The following is a 22,529-nucleotide window of genomic DNA, read 5'->3' on the forward strand; positions in this document are numbered from 1 at the left end:
GGGCTCGGGAGGGAAAGTGACCGGTGCGAACGGCGCTTGACCCCGGGGCTCGGCCCGCTGGAGGGAAGGAACGGATCCAGAGCGCAGAGGTGGGACCTTGAGTTCTACAACGCCAAGTGCAAGGTCCTGCCCCTGGCACAGACACAGGCAGGGGGAGACGGGATGGAGCAGCCGTGAGGAGCAGGACTTGGGAGCCCCCGGCAGTCCTGATCCAGCGCTCGGGCAACAGCACAGAGGGAAGTGGAGCTGCTGGAGCGAGGCCAGAGCAGGCGAAGGAGATGCTGCGAGGGAGAAGCCCAGAGGCACCAACTGCCTTCTCTCTGTGGTCCAACACACACCCCCGAGGTCGCTGTCAGCAGCCTCCCAGTGAGCCTTTACACGGCAATGGTTGGGTTTCTAGAACCCATCAGAACTCTCTTGGTTCATAGTAGAAGGAAAGCTCTAAATAAACGTACGAGTTTAAAAACATTTATTTAACATGAGCTTTTGTACCTGACAAATATACAAGTTGGGGAAGGTTTCACAAAGTAAACAACAATTTAACAATGATTACATCCAGGGCTGCTTTTGCTCAGCAGTTACAGCACCACATAAGAGGGCTGGAGGAAGGGTCTGGTTTTGGGCTTTGGCAGTGCCATGAAGCCCAGCTTTCCAGCAGCTCCCTGCGTGGCACTGAAGCCCTGCCACGATGCGCTGCTGCCAGATGGGGCCGGAGCCTTGGAGCTGGGCTGCCTCTTGGTCCTTCTGTACTTGCTGTAGCCACTGCAGAACGGAGAGAGCAGGGCAACGTGTCAGGTCCGCTTCACCTGCCCCGCTCCCTCCACCCCTGCTATACTCATAGACACCACCATTAGATTTTCTAGAAGGCTGTTAGCTCCTTGCTGTGCAAGGCAGGCTATGGGCACAGCAACCCTTCAGAAGGCACGACTGATAACCTCACATAAGAGCTTACTGCCCAACTTTTCTAATGTCCCCCCATTTGGAAAGAGGGCAGAATTTCTCCAACTGCTACTCCTTTTTCATTTGTTTCCTTTCAGCACTGTTTAATCATCATGTGTTGATCATGAACCTTCAGCACAAGCTGCTGCTACTTGAGTTACCAGACTAATAACTACACCAACTGCTAAAAATAAGGTGACTGCTCAAAGGATGATCACCCTGCAGTAGCTCGGTGGTGGATCTGCCCTAGAAGCTCAAGACTAACCAGCCTCCTGGATCCAAGCGTTATGCTCCTGATGCAGGCGCAACTGTGAAGTACAATCGGAGGGAGAACTGGAATTAACAAGGGACTGGGAACTAAAGTTCAAATATTCCATCAAATCCTTAGATTTTAAGCTCTCTCTGTGTTTCCAAGCCCAGACTGCAGTCAGCCTGCTAAGAATGGCTCCGGCAGCACACTGAAATTCAGTGCCACTACATAGCTTGTGGCAGGCAAGTCAGAAACAAAGGACAAGTGTTAATATCCTCCTCACCAGCAGCTTTTTAAACAAAAAATGATAGAAAAACCAAAGCAGACGAGTTGGTACCAGGTACCTGGAAAATTCCAATGCTATCCTTAAAGCCCACACTCCTGAAAACATCATAGGGTAAAACAGTACAACTCTGGGATCATCCTCCTGCTGTTCTGGGCAAACACCAGTTACAGGTGACCACAAGCAACATACCCTCTGTGCTGGAACTGCTGGCCACCACCGTTACTTGTCTTTTTCCGCTTGGAGTCTCTGAAGTTTGGTGGCCTTTTCCTTTTCCTTCTTTGGTTTGTGTTATTGCAAAAATAGCTTGAGGTTGTTCCTTCGTCTGCCTCTTCATCACTCCCTTGTGTGCCAGTGCTTCCCGTGCCTGTGTCCATACTTTGGCCAGCAGCATCTTCTACAGACACGAGTTAAAATGAAATCAAGATACTGCCTGGGCCAGTCATGCACTGGCTGCACCAAAACATCTGTCCTTGCTGTTCACAGCCTCCTCTGCACTGTGTAACTGTGTTTAAATCCCAGTAACTAACAGGTTAGGAGCAGAGCAGTAAGCTTGGCTCCCATGTCCCATTCTTAGTCTTTCAGAGACAGGCTGAATTTAACTAGTGAGAGGATAGCAAAGACCTTTGTATGCTCTCGAAGTATGCAATTGCTCCCATTTTGTCATTACTAAACTGTAAGAATGAGTTTAGTTCTAGTAAGAGTTAGTTGGTTGTACTTAAAACCAGGTAACTTTCGAGAGAAACTTCTGATAGAGGAGAAGGGTACTCAGCAGGGAAGCCCACATTAGGTACAAGGCATACTAAACCTGGTGTGGTCCATTCCGAGTACTTCTCCATCACTTTCATTATCTCTGCACCATATTTTTCCAGCTTGTCTTCTGTGACACCATCAATCTGCAGTAAAACCTCCTTATCCGAAGACAAGGATTCTGCAAAGTAACAAGGTACCAATTAGACACGTCAAACACACTCAGTTTTTAAAGAGATCAGGGTAGAGTATTCTGGAGTTCCTCTGAGTGCCACCCTGTGCATGAAGTGCTCCAGGAAGGAAGCCTTTATTCTAGCAGATTTTTAGGTGCTTAGTACAAAAACTACTCCAACAGTTTTCTCCCCAGCGCTGCAAGGTTTGCACTGCAGGACCTTCACTTGGCTCTTTTCCAGCAGTGCTGCTGCAGCTCCAGGAACCTGCTCTGCACCAGCTGCTTCCCAGGGTTCATCCGCCTGCATTACATACCCCTGAACCTGCTTTCACCAACGTGAGGAACGCAGGTTTCCTGTCACACACAGCTGGCAGCAGGGGCCCCAGGCACCAAGGAGCTGACATTACCCACATTACCTGCGATTTTCTTCAGCGTTGAAGTACTGAAAATGTTGAAGTAATGCACATCAAAGACCTTCCCAAGCGTTTTGCAGGTGTCTGTGAGCTCACTGAGGCACTTCTTGACCATCTCCTCCCGCTGGGACATCTTTGCCAGGGAGGCCCTTTGCTTTCTGATGGCACTGGCACTTTCTGTTTCATGGAACTCCACCTGTCAAAAGAAGCCAATCAATCATCTCTGCCCAGGGAGTTACTGCAGAGCCATGATTAGGAGACTGATTGATAACACAGGAATACAAAGGGAACATGGTAACAAGGAAACCAGAAGTGCTCTTTGACGAAACAAACACAACTGCTTTCCCACTTTTTAAACTATCTTTTACAAGCTATTCAACTGCCCCCAAGTTTCTTCTGCAAAGGACTAGCAGGGTACACACAGCACAGGCACAAATCCCCGAGAAGCCAGCTCTCAGCTAGCTTTAGACAGAGGTCACTAGGCCTAATGCTGAGGGCTCTCCTTCAAGCACAGCACTAATGCAGAGGAGACATTGCCTCAGGCAGTTCTGGGACTGGTTCCATGACCTTCTTCAAGTGCATTTTCCATCACTGCTCACCAGTGACGAGGAAAAAATACAGCAGAAAATGCAGAGGGTAGCACTACTTCTTCTCTTCTTCTTAGGTAGCTTTTCTGTGTTGGTCAAAGCTCTCCTTTCTTGTCAACTGGAATCAAGATGGATGGGGGGACAAGAGAAAGATTTAATCCTCTCCAACGCTCTCCAACTCACCTTTTGCCTCACATTACTATTAGAATGCTGGACTAGAAACCGTGCTTGCTAGATTCTGTTCCGTGCATCTGCTGAAGATCAGTTCTGTACTTCAGCTGGCAGGCAAACCATGTCTGAACTATCCTGGGCTGTGCGCTGCATAAAAACTGTAGCACATTCCTTCAAACAATGCATTAAAGAAACTTTTACTCACCTGTAGTGATCCATCTAGCACTGCCTGAGCATTCTCTCCCAGAACTACATAGGCCACGGCTTGGTCATTAGCTGTGATATACAGGTCTTCATCCAGGATCTTGTCCAGGACCAGTTTTCTAAATAGCCTTTCCACATTATGCCTTGAGTAGGCAGCTCCCTTCCCAAATATTCCAGATTGAATCTTCGCACTTGCTGTACCTGCGTGACAAAGATCCCAGGATCAGCCTGTAACTGGGAAGCCTACGTGTGGATGTACGTGTTTACAAACGCAGCTGTGGAAGATTCCCAAGAGTATTCCATAGTCTGTGCACATAGAAAACCGCATTTAAGCACCAGAAACTCTGAGCACCACCAGAAAACTAACATGATCACTATAGCAACTGAAATGGGTTAAAGCTTTCGTCTCAGTTATTTTGGATCATTTACCAGCAAGAGACTCCTGGAAAGAATAATTCTGCAAAACAGATCTTCCTTTAACCTACTGCTGGCATTGAACAGCCTCCCGATGCCCCGGCAGGGATCCCGCACCGAGTCTCTTTGGGAGCTGTTTCTGGAAGAGCAGCACTTACCTAGGAAAATGTCTACCATCATATTCAAGGTGTATCTCCCAGAACCTGTGTTTCTCTTTCCATTTGCTCGTCCCTTTTGTTCACAATGCTCTCGTACAAATCTTATAATGTTCTTCACTTCATCTGTTACATTCCTTGATTTGTAATCCTATTAAAATAGACTTGATTAGGAACCACGTTAGGTGGTTCTGACCTAACACAGTCATTCCTGACAACCTGGGCTTCCGTTACTGAGCTTTTTCTAGTCATGAATTCATTTTGTTCCGAGCAGAGAAACAGTGAATTTCTACACCTACAGTGATACCAGATAGTCACAGGGATTCTGGGTTTGATCACACTCTGGAAGATGCAGGAATACACACCACCAGATTGTAAATAACCTCTGAGGTGTTAATTCTATAGAGATGTGCAAGGCTGCAGCTGAACACTGGCAATCTAGGTAATTCATTTGAAAGCATTCCTGTAATTATTCTATTGCCATGCACCAGACCTTACACTTCCAATATAGATTAAAATGAGAAGACTGGACAGAAAATGCATTATTCTAGTTGACCTTGTTAGAATCACGGCCACCTAAGGTAATGCTTCAAACACAAGACTGAAGCAATTTCATCAACTGATCTGGTTTATAGAGCAGCGTTCCTTCCCTGTCTGCTTCCACAGCTCTCTTCATTTCTACTCCTGCTCGTGCTGCTAACAAGTCTGCTTCAGTCCTTGGTACATAAACCCTAATCTTTGGGCCACCTCGAGCAGTGCACTTCTCTTAACCTGGCACTCGTGCTACCCTGGCAGCACAAAGCTGCCCTGAAAACATCAGAGCAGGCAGTTGAGGGATTTCCCCATAGCCATTAGGGCATTAGCTCTGCCTCCTGTAAGCACTGCAGCCAAGAAAATCAACACAAGGAACATCCTTGCACCTCACTAGTACTGCTCTGACAGAAATAACATCGTGAGCCCATGGATAGTCTACTATCTGTGTAGTAGATCATCCACTCTGTAATTCTATTCTAGGTTAAACTCTGGAAATAACTTGGAACATTACAAAAATAGAAGGCATCTTCCCGGATTTTCTCCATTTGCCTTCCCAAATGCCATGTAACCAGCTTTTAACACAGCTAAATGCAAAACCAGTTTAACACCACTATAAATAAGAGCTATGATTTTTACCTTCTTCCTACTGCAGTTATCACAGATCACTTCTGGGTGATCTTTACAGAAGGTGGGATTAAAATCAGTTTCCCCAAAGTAGGCCAAAAGCTGGATTCTCCTGCAGTCCACCACGTTCTCACAGTAGTGAACCATGCTGTACAGGTTGTTGAAGTGGGTCTGCCTCGTGTGGCTGTTCCCATCTTTCTCCACTGAAATGCAATAAATTCAGTTATATTTGTTCTATCTGCACCCCTTCGTTTTTAGATATTATCAGATAGACAAAATACAATATTCTTTTTTGCTTAAAAAAGATAAGTTAGTACAGAACTAACCTAGAGCAGATTTTACCTCTAAGGTGTAAAGAATGAAGAAGGGAAATAAGACCAGAATGGTAAGAATCAAGAGATGGATATGTATGAAACAAAACAGTTTTGACTAAAATTAAGTACAAGTGACAAGTTTTTCATTACAGGACACCAGTCAGGTAAAGATGCAGAGCTCTCCCCTCTGTGCCACTCTACACACGGCACTTGTAAATGAGGAAATAACAGGGTCTAAAAGGAACCAGTGACTGACTTCTTCAGCATCGTTTCCATTAGGTTACAGCAGAACTCACTCAGGATTAGCCTCCGCAGTCTGGTGACGTCGCTGTAGCTGTAGAAGAGGACACAGTGGGACATCTCCCCATCCCGCCCAGCTCTGCCGGATTCCTGGTAGTAACCTTCTATGGATTTAGGAAGAGAGGCGTGGATAACGTAGCGGACGTCAGGCTTGTCAATTCCCATCCCAAAGGCAATTGTTGCACATATAACCTAGGAAGGACATATTTTGTTACACAGTTATGAAGTTATTTGTGCAGCACTCCACACTAAAACCAGACAAAACGGTGCAGAACCCAGAATTCCAGTTCTAACACTCTAAGGTGAATACAAAACAGCAAACCCATCTCTCCTTTCAGAGAGCTATTCCAGACAAAGGGAAAACTCCACATTTGAGTCTCAATATATGATTCAGCAGCATGCCAAGAGGTGTTCCAGGAGCCTTGTGCTGCTCAGTTCCTCCTTCCTGGAGGATCACACCTCTGTGCAGAGCTGCAATCTTTGACTTGTAGGACTCCCAGCACAAAGACAGCTGATGTGTCCTGGCAGATCCACTCGGATCAGCTTTTTCATACTGCATCCCATTTGGCACTGACATTACCCAGCTTCACTTTCATTTCCTAGGCCAAGAGGCACAGAAGTGCTCTGAATTCTATTGCTTTTTTACCTGGCATCCCTCTTGGTTAATCCACTTCTTCTGCACAAGATCTCTGTTGGAGTCGGTGAGGCCAGCGTGATAGGCCAGTGCAGCCAGACCCTCCTTCTGCAGAGTGGCCGCTGTGGTGTCACACTCGTGTCGGGAAAGGCAATAAATTATCCCAGAGTCATCTGCAAACACATAAAAATGATGAGTGCTACAGCACAGCTTCACTCCCTTTCACTTGCTTAACAGTCATAACCTGACAAGCAAATACTTCTAGTCCAGTAGGGAGAGGTTGGTAAGTGTGATGCAAGAACTGCTTAACAAAGTAATTTTATTAGTATCAGATGCCTCTGTTAGTTTCTCCTCGCCCAGTTCCCTGGTTTTTTGAATCAAAAAAAGTTTTCCTGCTCAGTACTGAGCAATCTTAGGATTTAAAGCACATCAATCAAGAGCTAGAGCAGTTTAGGCAACGATGCACTAAGTTACTGCACTAGAGAAGCTGTGAAGGGAGCTGGGTGCAGTAAATCCAGCAGCAGGAGCTGCAGGACTCCAAAAGGGAGCCTGGAAAGACTGGAATCTCTGAAGGTATCTTCAAGGGGAACCATAGATAAGCAGACCAGCAGAATTAAGCAGTTAAACAGTATGACATGAGATGACCTTTCTGTGCTGAAGACACAATTCTAAAATGTCTGGCAACCTCCAGAAATATTACTCAAGGCATTACTAGAATTCACTTTTCCATCTTAACTTGAACTCTTGTCTTTAGGATGCTCATAAATCCAAATCCCATTAGCACTAATGTCATTCTGCCTCCAACTTGGTTTTCTTGTAAATATACAAATTGCTTACAGAAAGGCACAAGTTTGGGGGTTTTATAGCATCAGGAAAGCTTTTTCTGCCTTGAAAAGCAGTTCATCAATTCCCCGCAAGCACACTGTGCTGCTCAGTACTCACATGGATGATATTTCTTAATCCATTCCAAGCAATCCATTGCCACCTTCTTTGGCTTCTTGGGCAATACATCATATTTCAAGTTATGCCTGTTGAAGCTCATTGTAAACCTAAAACACAACAGTTCATGGGTGCTCATGAGCCCTAAGGGTGCAGCAATCCTTTCAACAAGCGAGGTACTGGTTGGAACATCCCAAATCCAACTTACTACTACTTGTTCTGCACTGTCTGCAAAGAAATTATGGTTCCACTATGCCCACAGTTATTGACATTGCCCATACTTTGGGGCTAAAATTCCTGGTTTTTTTCTCACAGCTGTGAAAAACCACAGCTACATGGCACTGTGGAGAGGAAGAAACACCCATAAACCACACATGGTGATTTGTCTTGCCTTCATTTCCCTCTTGAATAATACTAGCATCCACATTTGACTGACCAGATCTGCAAAATGCAGCGTCACCTACCTCTTCTATCCTAAACTACACAATAAAATCCACAAACCAGAGTGCTTTATTGTCCCACTGTGTACCATGAAAACATCACAATGCCTCCAGGCCCAGCAGAACCTCATTATCTTTGTTACTGCCAATGCTAATTAAAAACCACTTCAGTGCTTGCAATTTTCTAAGAAAATCACCCTAAAATACAACCTGCACATTTTGTCAGTGACACAGAAAATTTCATGAGGTTATTTTCTATTAAACAACTTCCTTAGTCATGCAAGAAAGAGTTTGGCAAGTTGCTTCCTTCCTACTTTAACATTTTGCGTATAACTCACATTCAATTCCATGCACACACTCATCGGTACAACTGCTTCAGTGTTTCAGATGAGCCTGTGATGCTTTTCTTGCTTTACTAGGTTTTCTACTCAACATTTCTCTGGCATGAATAGCTTCAGGAAGCTGCTGAGCAACTTACACTTGTGGCCTTAGCATCTCGAGCTGATTCTGGATATCCTTCTGCACTCTGGGGTTGGCAGTGGCAGTAAGGGCCATCATGGGAACAGCATGAAACTTCTTGCGGAGCATGTTCAGTCTCTTGTAGTCTGGTCGAAAGTCATGACCCCACTTAAAAACAGAATTCAAGTGTAACTCAGTTGGATGCTCCAGGTGAGCCTTTTGCCCTCTTACAAACCAAGCCAAGGTTCTTACCTGGCTGACACAGTGGGCCTCATCGATGACAAACCGTGCTAGGAGCTTCCTGTTGTAGAGGTTCTCCAGGGCTGACATCAGCCGGTTGCTTGCACAGACCTAGGTCCACATCCACCAGTGGCATTAGAAAGAAAAGGGAGCAAAGCGTCCCCCCACCTGACTGCGAACACAGAAACAACTGCTCTGTGCAGCAAACTTAATCCTGACCCCACAGGTGAAGCCTGAAGACATAAGGAAGATGGAATGAGCTTCATTTTAATTAGCAGTGATGCAGCTGGTGTGGGATTATGCAAGGTTGTGGGAGCATGTACCCAGAGGTCTTACAATATGAGTAAATTTAAATGGCTTACATCACGAAACATAGGGAAAGACAATACTGAGGAAAGAAATGCAATCAGCACACCGAACAGTCCCCTCATACAAAGCTTTTGTGGGATAACACGGTTTTAAACACAGCATATAATTAAGTACAAGGCAATCTTTTGACAATCACACATTACCTTGGCAGTTACATATATTTTCCTTGTACTATTCTACTCATAGTAGTTTAGATTCTAACAGCTACTTGACAGCAGTTAGCCACTAATGTGCAGCAGGATGCACCGAAACGGACGGGCATGGAGGGTTGTTTTAAGAGTTTGGATTTTATAAACATACTCAGTTCTCATTCTTGGTTTATCACTGAGATGAGTTACATCTGTACAGCCTCTTACTGAACTACCTAACAGTGTGGAACAGTTTTTCCCCCCCAGAAGCCCACTCTAAGGTCAGTGCTTCCCCTTGAATACTTCACAGCAACCCCTCCTCTTGCTGCCCCCACAATTCTACAGTTCCCATTGAATACAAACCTTCTCAGGGGTGACATACAGGAGCTTTATCACAGGATCTTTTTTTGACAATTGCATGTATATTTGTGAGGCATCAGCATCTGTTCTATCGCCAGTCAGGTATGTTGCAGCAATCTAGATTGAAAAAAGATATCAAGTTTGAATAGGTGCAAAAGAACTTCCAAAAACATTCCTACATCTAGTTATAAACCTCTGCAGTTTTGTCCTACAACGTATTATCCACCTTTGGTTCCATGGTCTCTCAACCTCAGTAACACACTAAGGATGAAAAAGACACTTCACCAAGACAAAATACAACTAAATACAACACTCAGAGCCTAAAAATTGGGCATCTATACTTCAAAACTAAGCTTCAATAACAAACACACATGAGCATCAGTAAATTTAGCAGTTAGACTGCCAAGATATTCTAGTTCATCTGATTTAGATCTTGCCAGACAACCTTGTGTGCCTTTTACAGTTCCCATCTAACCAATTTTTGCAGTTCATATTTGAAATATTCATAAGATTTGCTGTAAAAATTCAGATTTCCAATGCACTTACCTGCTCTTCAACTAAATAAAACTGTTTGAACTTACATCTAAAGTCTTCAGTTTCTGAACCTGGTCTATTATCAGCGACCTTAGCGGAGAGATAACAATAGTGACTCCAGCAGAGACACACGCTGGTAACTGGTAGCACAAGCTTTTACCACCACCTGTGAGGATTAAACAGAGCACAACACGTGCTAGATATCCAGAGGAAAGGGAGGGAGTGTGGGGAAGAGGAGGAATTGAGGAGACCTATTTCTTACTTCTCATTTTACAGCACTTTCAGGAACAATAAATTTTACCAATGACTGCCTCTAATGGGGTACCGGTAGGACAAGGAAGAACTATCATATGAAATACTCTGGAAGGCAGAAATTCAATCACCTCATTCAAAACACCACAGCACACAGTGTTCCAGAAATCCTGCCGCCCCAGAATTCCAGCAGCACAATGTATCACCACCACCACAAAGGCACAGAGAAAGGTTTGTCACAGGCCTTGAAAAGGAACTTCAGGTCTTTATTTCCCAAGTGAGTGCACGCTGTGTGATGTCTGGAGGTACGTACCAGTGGGCATTAAGATGAAACAGTCTTCACCCAGAAGAGCAGCATTGATGGCCTCCAGCTGGTTTGTCCTGAAGCAGTGCAGCCCAAACTTCTTGTGAAATATAGTCATCATTTCTTCAGAATGGGAAAATTTCAGACCCCTGAAACGCTCCAGTGCGGGGTTAACAACTGCTGGAGCTACAGACAAAGAAAAGGTTCTTACAGTAAGTCACAATATCAGGTTGCATCCCTTTTGTAACATAGAACTGCTCCACTGGGAGGGGACGAGGCGCTGGCACAGGGTGCCCAGAGAAGCTGTGGCTGCCCCATTCCTGGCAGTGTTCAAGGCCAGGTTGGACACAGGGGCTTGGAGCAAGCTGCTCCAGTGGAAGGTGTCCCTGCCTGTGGCAGGGGTTGGAGCTGGGTGAGCTTTAAGGTTCCTGCAAACCCAAACCATCCTTTGATAACAGATGACTTTGCCACCACTTACACCCTTGAAACCTTTTAAACTCAAATCCTGACTTCCTAAGAAGTGGCTACCCAAGGGTAGGTGCCAGTTGGATCAGTGACAGAGAAGCTGGTAAAATGGGTTAATGTTTTCATCTCCCTTTTACCAACCCACCCCTGCAGTAACCACAAGTAACCCCGACCCACTTCTGTCCCCCAGGTGGATCAGGCTGCCTTCAGCAAGTGTCCATTTTTGAACATTTTGCATAAACAGCTAAAGCTGTTGTACAGCTTTGAATGAACAACTGCAGGATCATTCCTTAATTAGAACATAGGAAAGTGCTAGTTCCCAGTTTCAGCAGCTTCACCTTCCCAGCAGCCTGCAACCTGCATGGCCAATGGGTATTCAAGAAGTTTGGCATCACTTGGAGGCAAAAAACCTTACAGAAAAGATGACTTTGCAAAAAGAAACCAAGAGAAATGTCCACAGAAACAAAAGGCATTGACATAACCTACAGGAAGTTACTTGGCCTTAGTAAATCAAGTAAATCCAGATATAAAAAGGGAAAGTCACCCCAATACACATAACCTACCTGAACAGTTCTTTGTTGTCATCAAGGAGCTTGACTTGGAAGCAGCAGGATTTGATACAACAGCAGATCCCTTGGCCTTGGACATTATCTTTGAGAGCAGCGATTTGGCAGGTGGCCCTTCCCTGATGGGCTGGTACAAGGGTGTGGACTGCCTCTCTGGTGCCGAAACATCCACCACGTCCTCCCAGCCCTCCTCAAAATCATCAATATCAAAGGGGTCCAGGTCAAAGTCAGCACCATTTATACCTGAAGTGTTTTCTGCAGGAATGCCAATGGGAGCCTTGCTCTGCCCTTTTGGAGCTGTGCTTGCAAGAGGCCTCTGCAGCAGAGGGTGGATTTCATTGTTCCTCACCCCTGGGTGCTCACACCAGAGGCCGTTGAGGGTCACCTCAGGATGGAGGCTGAGGGAAGCTTCCTCTGCACCATTCACCTTGGAGGAAGACAGCGCCGTGGTGCTTGGGGAGGTGATGTCCTCAACGCTTTGCTTTGAAGCACAAGAGGTATCCAAGGTTTGATTTTTGGGGGTAGAAAACTTGCTTGAATGAGCAGAACCCAGCAGCAGGGATGGGGGGTTTGTGGCTCTGGGAGAGTTTCTGTCAGAACTGAAGCTCCAGCTGGGGCCAGGACATGGTGCAGCACCAGGACATGTGGGAGGGCCCCGCTCCACAGGCGCCTGCCAGGCTCTGGGAAAGCTGCTTTTGAAGCTACTTTTGTTCAAAGCAACAAAACTAGCGAGCAGTTTTCTCCTGGGAGAGATGTCAAGGGAAGGAAGAAGAGAGAAAAGGAGATATTTAGTCACAAGCGATGACTTATCAAGTTCTACAGCATACATTAAACCGTTTTGTCTCCCTCCTATTCAGAATATTACCATATGGTGCTTACTTTGGATTCTGTGTCTCCGTATTTTAAAAACATGTCAAGCAAATCCAGAGAAGAGGACACCAGAGCTCAGGCGAGCAAACTAATTACAAGAGTACTACATCTCCTCTGCAGCTGTAAAAGGAAAGAACTCCCCAAAGCAAGGGGCTGACCAGGCAGGATAGAGCACTGAAAATCACAATCCTTCGAGGCACAAACCTGAAGTTAATAAAGTAAAAATATGCTCGAACCAGACTATGGGTTTCTGTACTTTCTAACAACTGTGTCTGACTGTGGTAATAAGGGGAAATGGAATAAATCAGTTCTACTGAGAATGCTCAGAAAAAGCACATAGTTGCAGTCCAGTAAAAACCACAATCTCTGTATTTTATCTATGTGTTGTGTCATCAGATGCTGCGGAAGTTAAAGCAGCAGATGCAGTATCAACAACCAGGTTGAAAGGCGAGAAGCACATGGATATTAGCAGGAGTCAATCACTGTAGCCAGTGACAGCGAGTCTCAGAGAGAGGATATGACACTAATGTATCTGGTTACAAGAGCATCAAAACAGGTTCTGTCACCTCACCCTGCTGCTCCGGAAGCAGTGGTGCAGGTCACCTCCAGAGAAGGGGTACAGCACACCCCCTGCTCATACTGGACATGGAAGCGGATCCTCTCTTCCAGCAGAACATGGGCACTGACAACACTTTCAGCAGGTTGGGGTATGTTTTTCCCTTCATCCGCTCAGTGATTTTAAGCCTTTCAGAGCTCCTCGTGCCCTGTGGTTGGTGAGCTGGGGACACCTGCAGGCAGGCACCGCTGAGCACCCAGCAGCCCAAGCTCACTGAAGCCTACCTGAGGTCTCGCTGCTGGAGAAGGTCTTTAGCACACGATAGAGACTTGAGCTCATGGAGTGGAATGGCCTCTACTAGCTTACAGATCTCCTCCATGACACCATAGAGCTGCTGTTCCAGAGGCAAGCCTTTATCTGCTGGATGGAGGGATTTCAGCAGACAGTAATACTCCAATATGTAATAAGGTGATGCACTCTCCCAAAAGACAGTAAATTGCAATAAATGAGTCTAAGTAATTCCAAATATTTTTTAAAGTCCATTTGCATACAGGAACTGTTTCTGTGCGCATGAACCCACCTCATCTACACATCTTTGCCTTTGCATTACCCATCTATATTTGTTCTCCAACCTTGCCACAGTTCTTTGAAACTTACTTCCAGAAGAAATGACACAGTCAGTTACAAACCACCCCCAAAACCTGGGACATAGAATTCCAAAGGTTTCACGTACCTGCACCCTCCACTCCAGGATCCCTCCCAGCAACAGGCTGCGCTATGGCAGCAGTCCCAGGCTTGGCTGCAATGCTGCCCGCTGTGGATCTTCCATCAGTAGGAGACTCTTTGCAAACACTACTAAGGTCAAAAGGAGAAGTCACTAAAATACAGGTATCTGTTATCAAGGCATTGTCAAGAGAAGTTCACCTTTTGGAATAACAGCACTGAAGATGTGTGAAAAGACCAAGACCTTTCTGAAGCCCCAGTTAACCCCTAGTTAAAACCCAAGCATCTGAGCAGTGTCACTCATCTGTCTGTCAGTGTGCAGACTTGCTTCAATAATGGTTTTCCCCTCCCACTAGGAAAGGAAAAACAATTCTGCTTTTCCTGAAGCAAAACCACCTTAAACATTGGCCATAAAGAGAAGTATTTCATAAGCCATTCATGGACACTGTGGGAACAGACACAACCAGATCAGCCAGTGACTCTTCCACAAGCGCTACTTTCATGCCCTTTTTGGTACTTTTAAAACCACCCCACAGACAGCTTTACCCATGGGCTTTGTTTCACCTGAAGCTCTTCACAGAAGGTGAGAAGTTCGGCAGCTCTTCCTCAGGGGAGGGGGGAATCACGTCCAGGTCATCGTCCTCCCCGAGCTCAGCACCTGTGAGCGCCGCGAGCTCAGCCTCATCCAGCTCAGGAGGGCTGTTGTCGTAGCTGCTTGGCTTCTGGCTGCCTTCACTTGTCCCAGCAGGAGCTGAAAGTGCAGTAATATTGCTAGGTAACAGAGTACACTCGTTCTGGTATGAACAAAAATGCAGCTGAACAGAGAAAGAATAATAGCCAAGTATGAGGTGATTTTATGTCTCTCGCATGAATTTTAAAAGTGCTTTTCTTTCTACAATGAGTCTCTGATCTAGAGACGATCACTGTTCACTTCTGCAATGCCATATGGGAAGTGTTGGAAAGCCAGCCCTGCCACAGGCCCGGCTGCACAGAGCGCACACTGCAGCCTGCAGCCCTGCCCCGCACAGCCTGCGCTCACCCAAGGGCCGCTATCAGACACGAGCGTGCAGCTCCCTGCTGAGAGACCAAGCCCCTGCCTGCAAACACGAACGCGTTTTCCCGTGGCGGGTACATGAAAAGGAAGCGTTACCGGGGGGAGCCTCCTGCCCGCCATCATCCAGAGCAACCTCCACAGGCGCATCCTCACACAGGCCCTCGCTGCCGCAGGGCGCCGCGTCCTCCACGCAGATGACCGACTGCGGGGACGAGGGCTCCGGCTCAGCCCCCGGAGAGACCCGAGGCCCCGCGTCCTCTGCCGAGCCGGGGGCTGCCCCCGGGGGGGCCTCGCCTGACCCCCGCTGTCCCCTGGGGGACAGCACCGGCCCCCGGCAGTGCCTCTTCTCGATCCCAGACAAATCGAAGTCGTCGATGTCATCCCACTCGTCCTCGATGGTGATGACGGGGCCGCCCTCGGCCACGCTCCGCACCGCGGCGCCTCTCGACGCGCCCCGCGCCCCGGCCCCGTCCGGGTCCTGGCCCCGGCCATGGGCCGCCGGGGAGAAAGCCGGGATGTGGCTGGTCCTGCCGGCCGGCGCGACCAGCGAGGTGTTCACGTCCTTGTCCCGGAGGGCGGCGGCGGCGGGGAGCGCCCGCGGGGCCCGGGACGGGCCGCCCGCAGGGGAGGTCTTCTTGAAGGTGAAGCCCCTGTGGAGAGAGGAGCGTGGTCAGCGCCCGGCGCGGCCCCGCCCGGCCCCGCCGTACTCCCGCGGTACTCACGCGGGCCGGTGCCGCGGCGGGGGCGCGCTGAGGGCACCGCGGGCCGAGTGGCGCCGCAGCTGCTCCCGGAGGTTGTTCTGCGGCGGGGCCGCCATGGCGGGCGGGGGGCCGCCCTGCCGCTAGGGGGCGCCCTGTCCGCCGTGGGGCCACGCCGTCAGCGTTCGCACTCCGCGCCAAAACACCGCCTGCACGCCGCCATTGGGTAGGCGTGCCGGAGCGGAAGTGACGAAAGCGCTTCCGTTTCTATGGCAAAAGAGCGCTTCCGGCCCGCCCCTCGGGGCGCGTGAGGCGCTGACCGCAACGCGTTAAAGCCGGTTATAAACAACGTGCGTGACCGGGGGGGTTTAATGCTCCCGCACCCCCATCGCTCGCAGGAGGCGCCGCGGCCGGACCCTGCCCCCCGATCCTTAGGGGCCGCGGAGAGCACGGCCCGCACCGGCGGCGGGTCAGCTTCAGTCAGCGGCGGGGTTACCGTGAGGTAACACAACAGAAGTGCCGCTGCTGACACACGGGCTCCTTCCCCAGCGCTTATAAATCAGTAGCAATAAGCTGCCTGCTTTCTTCCCCGGATTCAGAAAAGAAAATCATTCGTGTGTTAGCATTAAAATACCCGGCTTTTAATTAAAAAAAATACTAGAAAGATTTGCTGAAACAGATAAAATGTACAAATCACAGCTCTGCTCTCTCTAGAAAAAGGAGAAATCACCTTCAAATTAAAAGATGTCCACAGGTTACATCTGGTGCTGGGGAAGTGGCACCCGCAGACAGGGGGAGCGGTGCTGGGCTCTAGTTAATGGTGCACAGGGTAACAGGGAAGCATTCCCGCTGTCCCAGAGCGCCCGGTGCCACCAGCACAGTGCAGCCAGGGGGAGAGGCTGGAGCTCAGGAGCAGCTTGGGTTTGGCTGGGGAGGGGAGGCTCCCGCTGCTGGGAGCTGTGTGCAAGCCGAGGGTGCCCGTGGTAACAATGAGTGCTTCACTGTGCCCTCAGGGTCCTGCTTGCAGTGCTCAAAGTCAGAGGCAAGCAGTCATTCCTTTTCCTGTGCCCTCTTCGCCAGCCTCTGCTCTCCTCTTACACCTGAGGGACTGGGTAAGATGCACAAGCAGCGAGGCCACACATATTCTTGCCACGTTCAATAAGGAAGTACCTAAAAAGAGAAAGAAAGGTTTGAGTGTTCCCTCCTCTGACACAGTCAGTAAACAGACAGCCTAATGCAACTGCTTTTAATGTACAAGCTCCTTTCTCATGCCAGCACAAGGAGCATTGAAATACCTGTGACAGAGCTGTTCCTATTGGTAGTTAACCAAGTGTTGCTATCCCCTGTGTCCCTTGTAGCACAAACCACCAGAGTTGGCACCTGACTAAAACATTTCACTTGCAGCTGGAAATACCTGTGGAGCCGAGCAGAAACTCACTCCCAGCACAACCTGTTTGTAAGCGCAAAAGGGACATGGTGCTTGGCTGGCACCAGGCAAACCAGTGGCTCTACAGCTCTGGTACAGCCGAACCTCTGGAGACAACAGTGGGTACATCAATCTGAGGGTCTGCTCCAACCAGCCCCCCTGGACTGCTTGTAGAGCTCTATCCCCTTTGCTCCCGAGGCTGGGATGATTTCCAAGGCTGGGATGGTTCCCCTGGTCCTCCCAGAGTGTAAGCTGTGAAATTCCAGCTCAAGAACCTAAGGAGCAACCTGGGGCTGACGCAGGCAGGTGGAATCTTACACTCTGGTTCTTTCACCATGTACAGGCTGCAGTGGGAGCTCCTTACCCCTCCATGCCCCACAGCGGGCCCCAGGAGTTCTTCACAATCCAGTAAGGGGTCCCGTTTTCTTCTCCGTACCCCACGGCGAGGACAGCGTGGTTCACCTTGTCCGGAGTGTGCTCACACCGTGGGCTGCAGCGAATGGGACAGGAACGGTCACCTCATGTCTCAGACTCACTTGCACCTCTGCTCTTTTACCGGAGATTTGCTGCAGCACCTGAGCTGAGCCTGCACCACCCACAGCTCAAGATACACAGGCACTGCCCTGGGCCAGGCTGCCCCAACCCTATGGCAGGTCCCAGCTCTCTGCCTTCCTGACCTTCAGTGCAAACACAGCCCAGCCTTCAGGCTGGACTGGTTCCTAGCAGTAATCTGGCTGCAGGCACTGTTCCCTCATCCCCCAGGAAAGCAGTGTATCAGGGCTGTTTACTTCTGCTTTCTGTTTTCTGTTTTAAACAGCTCAGTGTCCCTGCAGCTAGTGCTGCAAAGCAGGAGAAACGGGGATGTGAAGGGATTCCAGGCCTACACTTTACCCTCACCTCCCAGGTGCATAAACACTCACTTGGAGTAGACTCCTTTCCTGTAGTGCATGAAGTTACTTGTCACCTCAAAGGCAAAGCTCACCGGGTTGTGCTTCCCCACTGCTTCCACCATGCCATCCTCGTCATACTGAGGGAAGAGGATCCCAGAGTTACTCATCTCCCAGTCACACTGGGACCAGCCAGGACCCCCAGACCTGTGGCCAGAGCCCAGCAGGGAAGGCTAACCCTGGCCTTCTGCTTGCACTGAAAGACAAGAACCACGACTTTCCCAGAGCCTGCAGGCACACTGCTGTGGAAAGTGGGCAGAGCTCCACTGCCTGTATTTTGGCTCCACCACTTCATCAGTGCCACCCTCAGAAAAGGGAGCTGGGGAGGAGCAGTGTGCATGCCAACAGCACACTCCTCTCCCCGGAGCGCACAGCATGCAGCTCACCCTGCAGGGCCCAGCACATCCCATGTCATCCGAGCACCTTCCAGGTCAGGCTTGGCATAGCCCTGCAGGTTTGGAAACCAGCCCTCGGGGCCTCACCTGTGTGATATTGATGACATCCTTGACAAATGCAATGGCCTTCTCTGGCTGGAACTTGCAGGTGCCATTCTGTGCAGACAGAAAGGAATAGGAGTTAGAGCCCGCTCTGCCGCAGCAGGAATGCGTTTGAGCTGCACTAGGAATACCTCAGCCCGGTACGGGTATGTGTCCTCCCCCATGAGCCCCTTGTTGTACAGAATGTACTCGAAGGCTTGGCTTGGCAGGCCCCTACAAGACAGCACAGTCAGAACACAGGTTAACTCGGATGGTAACAACAAGCAGAGCCATCCGTATCCTCCCACAGTCCCACAGACCAGGGGGAAAGGGAGGGACCCCATCCCAGCAAGTGGCTCCCTGCCCCAGCCACCTTTGGGAGTGCATCCCAAAGGGGGTCTTTTCTTCCACAGGGGGAAGAAAAGGAGTGTTATCAGGATGTGCTAACAGAGAAAGGACTAAGGAGGAGTCATAAGAAAACTAAAAAGCACTGAGTGGCTGTGCTCAGCTCTGAGCATTCCTCAGGGAGCACTCATCATACAGAAAACAGAAAGCTCTATTTTCTGCCTTCTCTAACAATCCAGGAGGAGTTCACCAGAGGGGAAGCAGAGGTTTCCGTGAGTTCCTTAAAGCACCACGAGATGTGTGTGACCCATGAGGAGCAGCATACCAACCCCCCTTGCTCTCCCTGAGCGCACTGAAGCCTGCCTACAGAGTACCCATGACTTGGAATCAGAAACCACTCCAACAAAACAAGTATCCAAAGAAAAACTAACAAGGAACAACAAAGGCTGGGAAATGCTGGACGTTTAGTGACACTTTCCACCCTCTAGGGAGGGCAAAATTAAAATGAGCAAACACAGACACATCTCAGTGTGAAACAAAGACCTCATTCCAAGACTTAGACACTAGGCCTTGAAGAAGGCTGTCAATCATGGAAAATGACATACTCTCATTTCTATGCTTTATTACATCATACTACTTACCCACTGCAGCCATGGTTGTTGAAAGCCTGGGCACAATCAACTAGCTGCTGTTCTGCCTACGGGAAAGGTTTTGGGTCAGTACATATCCAACCCCTGCAGCCAGAATACGTGAGATAAAATGCAGGCAATCAAAGAGCACGGATTTTACCAACAGAATCACTCCACATCCTGAGGAGGGGATAAGGAAGGCAGGGAGCCAGCAGCTTGGGATGCTCCTGCTGCAGGAGGCAATCCCCCTCAGGCCTGCCAGGTCACTGGGCCACTGTCCCACCCATGGGAGGGCAGGCTGAGATCTCTTCCAAAGGTCAAGTTTGTTTTTAACACCTACAGCCAACCCTCAGCTGTTCAATAAGTCACAGCAGTGGCTACTGCCTTTCCAGTTCTTCGAGAATATAAATCCTCTGGGAGTTTAAAAATAAACAGCCTCACAATGTGCTGCTTACAGCAGGGAGCTCCTATCTGCCTACAATGTTGTCCTGCTCCAAAAAGGGCTCTGCCCAAGGCCATGGCAGTGGGACACACGGACACAGCGAGGGGATGGCAACAGACACATCCTTGGGCACAGAAAGCACCCAGCCACGCTGCCCTGCAGTTTAGCTCAGCATGTGGAGCACTATAATGGGTCTGCAGGGCTGGGTGTCCAGCTCAGAACAAGGAGCCAGTGGCTGTCCCAGCCCGTCCTGGCACATAACTGGAGGCAGGACTTGCTGTCAGGGCACAGGAAAGGAAAGCCTCTTACCAGAGAGAGAAGCTTTCCTGTTGCAATAGCAATAGCAGACTCCAAACAGCCTGTAGTGGAAAACGTCCAGCAGCTCCCACAGGGGCCCTGCATTGGAAACCAGAAAGAGAATGCTCCGTAAGATGTTCCAGGGTCACCAGCCTCCCCAGAACACTGGGGGGGAAGGACACGCAAGGGCTTTGCCTTCTGCTCAGTCCTACCCCAGCCACAGAGGGGTTCCAGGGAGCTCGCTGCCCCACAAACACACGCCCCATCCCTGCACCATGGCCTGCTGCAGCCGTTAGCCCCTCTCCCGGTGCGCTGTTAGTGCATCGCCCATGGCACACGCTCCTCACCTGGTTCTTCACGGGTGTCACAAAATTTCCCTTCTTCCTCCAGTCGATGGAGTCAGGAGCCGGCCCGGAGCTGCGCAGGAAGTTGCCCTTCGTGGCTGAGCAGTTCTGCAAGCGAGGCAGGAGGGCTGCACTGACTGCTGGAGCGAGCAGCGACTGCCACGCTGCATCCACAGCCCCAGCCCACTGCACACCAGCCGCTACAGTTGGGGAAAGCCCGGCCAGCCCTGCAGGAGCAGAGCCGGCCTACACCCAGCAGCAGTGCCAGAGCTGCTCCGGGAGCAATAACTCTCCAAACAGCCATGATCAGGCCTTAGGTCTGCCCACAGGAACACAGCTCAGCCCTGAAAACTAAAAGCAGAAGTGACAGTCAACAGCTGAGAGCAGAGGGGGAAGGGACGGGGCTCACCTCGCTCTCACCAGGCAGCACAGGGCACTGACTTGGCAAAGTGGATGTCGGGCATCACAGCAATGGGTGCAGCTCTGCCCAGAGGCCCCCGCAGCCCGGGTCTGCCTTCCCCCCCGCAGCACACTGCTCGGTTACCTGCGGCTCTCTCCACAGCAAGAGCTTTTTGAACTCCGCGAAGGTCAGATCCGAGAACTGGTTCAGGCTCACTACAAGAGGGAGGACACGGGAGGGTTCGGCTCGCTGAGGCCCAGGCCTGAAGGCGAGCGCGGGCCGGGGCTGGGGGCGCGGCTCCTACTCTGGTAGCTGTGGTTGCCGGCGTTGTGCTCCTCGATCTGCCTCTTGTTGCCCAGGAAGGTGCGCAGCCTGCGCGGGTACTCGCCGGGGTCGTACCGCCTGTTGTGCTGCGGGCAGAGCGCGTCAGCCGCGCCCCGACATCACCAGGGCTCCCCCCGCGCTCCGAGCCCCGGCCCCGAACCCGCGGCGCCGGCACGCCCGGGGCTTTACCTGCAGCATCCAGGCCTTGAACTGCAGCTCGTCTGCGGGAGAGAGCGGGGACGCGTCAGCGGCTTCCCCGGCTCGGAGAGCGCCCGGGCCAAGGCCAGACCGAGCTGAGCCGAGCCGAGCCGAGCCGAGCCGGGCCGGGCCACCCCTTCCCCTCCCCTCCTGGTGCCCTTCTACCTTCGGCGGAGGGCGCCCAGGCGGCGGAGGGCGCCAGGAGCGCGGCCACAGGCAGCAGCAGCACAGCCCAGCTCATGGCCGAGCTCAGCCGAACCCAACCGAACCACCCCGAACAGGGCCGAAGCGAACCGAGCCGAAATCGCCCGAGCGGTGCCGGAGGGGCGGGCAGCGGGCGGGGGGTGGGCGGAGCTACCCCGCGGTGGGCGGGGCGTGCGTGCCGGTTGAAGAACGCGAGCAGGCGCGGTTCACCCTGAGATAGAATAGATTTATTAGCAAGAGGTAATCAGGAAACATATATTTTTACAAAAAAATGGAAATATCTTTTTTTTTCTTTTTTATCTTTTCCAAACAAGCTGTAAGTTGAAATAGTTTTAGGGCTTGAAAGAGAATTCTCATACCACGAGGTATTGCTTACAGCAAAAGTGTTGTGGTTGTCGGAGTGGAGCATGCCTGCCACTGTAGAGTTAAACTGTGTTTATATACTGTACAATGTAAAAAATACATGGTAATATTCACAGAATAAGCACTACATTACTATATTCCTGCTAGAAGGTGGTTAGACAGGATTACAGTATATGTAATAAAAACACTCGGTCATCGTTTTCTAATTCTACATCATGTTACTCAGAGTGGTCACAAGGTTTACGGATCTACAGCATATCCACAGAAGCTTGTCGTGAGCCGTATGCAGCGAGGAGAGCCAAAGGGACGGTTCCATCTTCCCGACGTGGGAGGGAGAGGGGCAGTGGCCGAGGGCACCGGAGGGGATGAACTTCATCATGGTCTCTTCCCCTCACACACACAGCTTGTCCCGGGGCATCACCACTGATGCTGC

At 50.0% G+C, this 22,529-nt stretch overlaps 2 protein-coding genes across 3 annotated transcripts; both read right to left on the reverse strand.

Annotated features, from left to right (window-relative positions):
- Positions 1-458: 458 nt before the first annotated feature.
- BLM (BLM RecQ like helicase) lies at positions 459-15,820 on the reverse strand (the record flags this gene model as incomplete). The annotated part of the gene is made up of 21 exons (XM_080626770.1): positions 459-762; positions 1,665-1,869; positions 2,281-2,403; positions 2,811-3,003; positions 3,771-3,970; positions 4,342-4,489; positions 5,509-5,699; positions 6,107-6,302; positions 6,757-6,917; positions 7,687-7,793; positions 8,602-8,750; positions 8,835-8,933; positions 9,683-9,796; positions 10,261-10,379; positions 10,779-10,955; positions 11,798-12,543; positions 13,511-13,646; positions 13,960-14,081; positions 14,514-14,700; positions 15,100-15,653; positions 15,726-15,820. The coding sequence occupies 21 exons, from the start codon at positions 15,818-15,820 to the stop codon at positions 579-581; spliced, it is 4,206 nt and encodes a 1,401-aa protein (XP_080482896.1). The 3' UTR covers positions 459-578.
- CTSH (cathepsin H) lies at positions 15,521-22,283 on the reverse strand. Of its 2 annotated transcripts, XR_013957720.1 has the most exons (13): positions 21,695-22,283; positions 21,521-21,552; positions 21,312-21,417; positions 21,152-21,222; positions 20,611-20,715; positions 20,276-20,362; positions 19,537-19,592; positions 18,703-18,784; positions 18,557-18,625; positions 18,048-18,154; positions 17,492-17,617; positions 16,432-16,871; positions 15,521-15,653 (listed from the first exon to the last, which is right to left on the reverse strand). XR_013957720.1 is itself a non-coding variant. In XM_080626046.1 (12 exons), the coding sequence occupies exons 1-12, from the start codon at positions 21,768-21,770 to the stop codon at positions 16,796-16,798; spliced, it is 993 nt and encodes a 330-aa protein (XP_080482172.1). In that variant the 5' UTR covers positions 21,771-22,283; the 3' UTR covers positions 16,327-16,795. The 2 variants fall into 2 exon arrangements, 1 of the variants encoding a protein (XP_080482172.1); XM_080626046.1 differs by lacking the exon at positions 15,521-15,653 and having other exon boundaries at positions 16,327-16,871.
- Positions 22,284-22,529: the final 246 nt, after the last annotated feature.

Source organism: Psittacula echo, assembly GCF_963264785.1.
Source record: "Psittacula echo genome assembly, chromosome: 10".
Classification (NCBI taxonomy): Eukaryota; Metazoa; Chordata; class Aves; order Psittaciformes; family Psittacidae; genus Psittacula; species Psittacula echo.

Coding starts and splice junctions, on each gene's coding strand:
- CTSH (XM_080626046.1), bottom strand. CDS start 21,770: ATGAGCTGGGCTGTGCTGCTGCTGCCTGTGGCCGCGCTCCTGGCGCCC. Junction 20,716..21,151: donor TGCTGTGGAGAGAGCCGCAG/GTAACCGAGCAG, acceptor CCTCGCTTGCAG/AACTGCTCAGCCACGAAGGG. Junction 17,618..18,047: donor AGGAAAGGAGTCTACTCCAA/GTGAGTGTTTAT, acceptor CATTCGCTGCAG/CCCACGGTGTGAGCACACTC.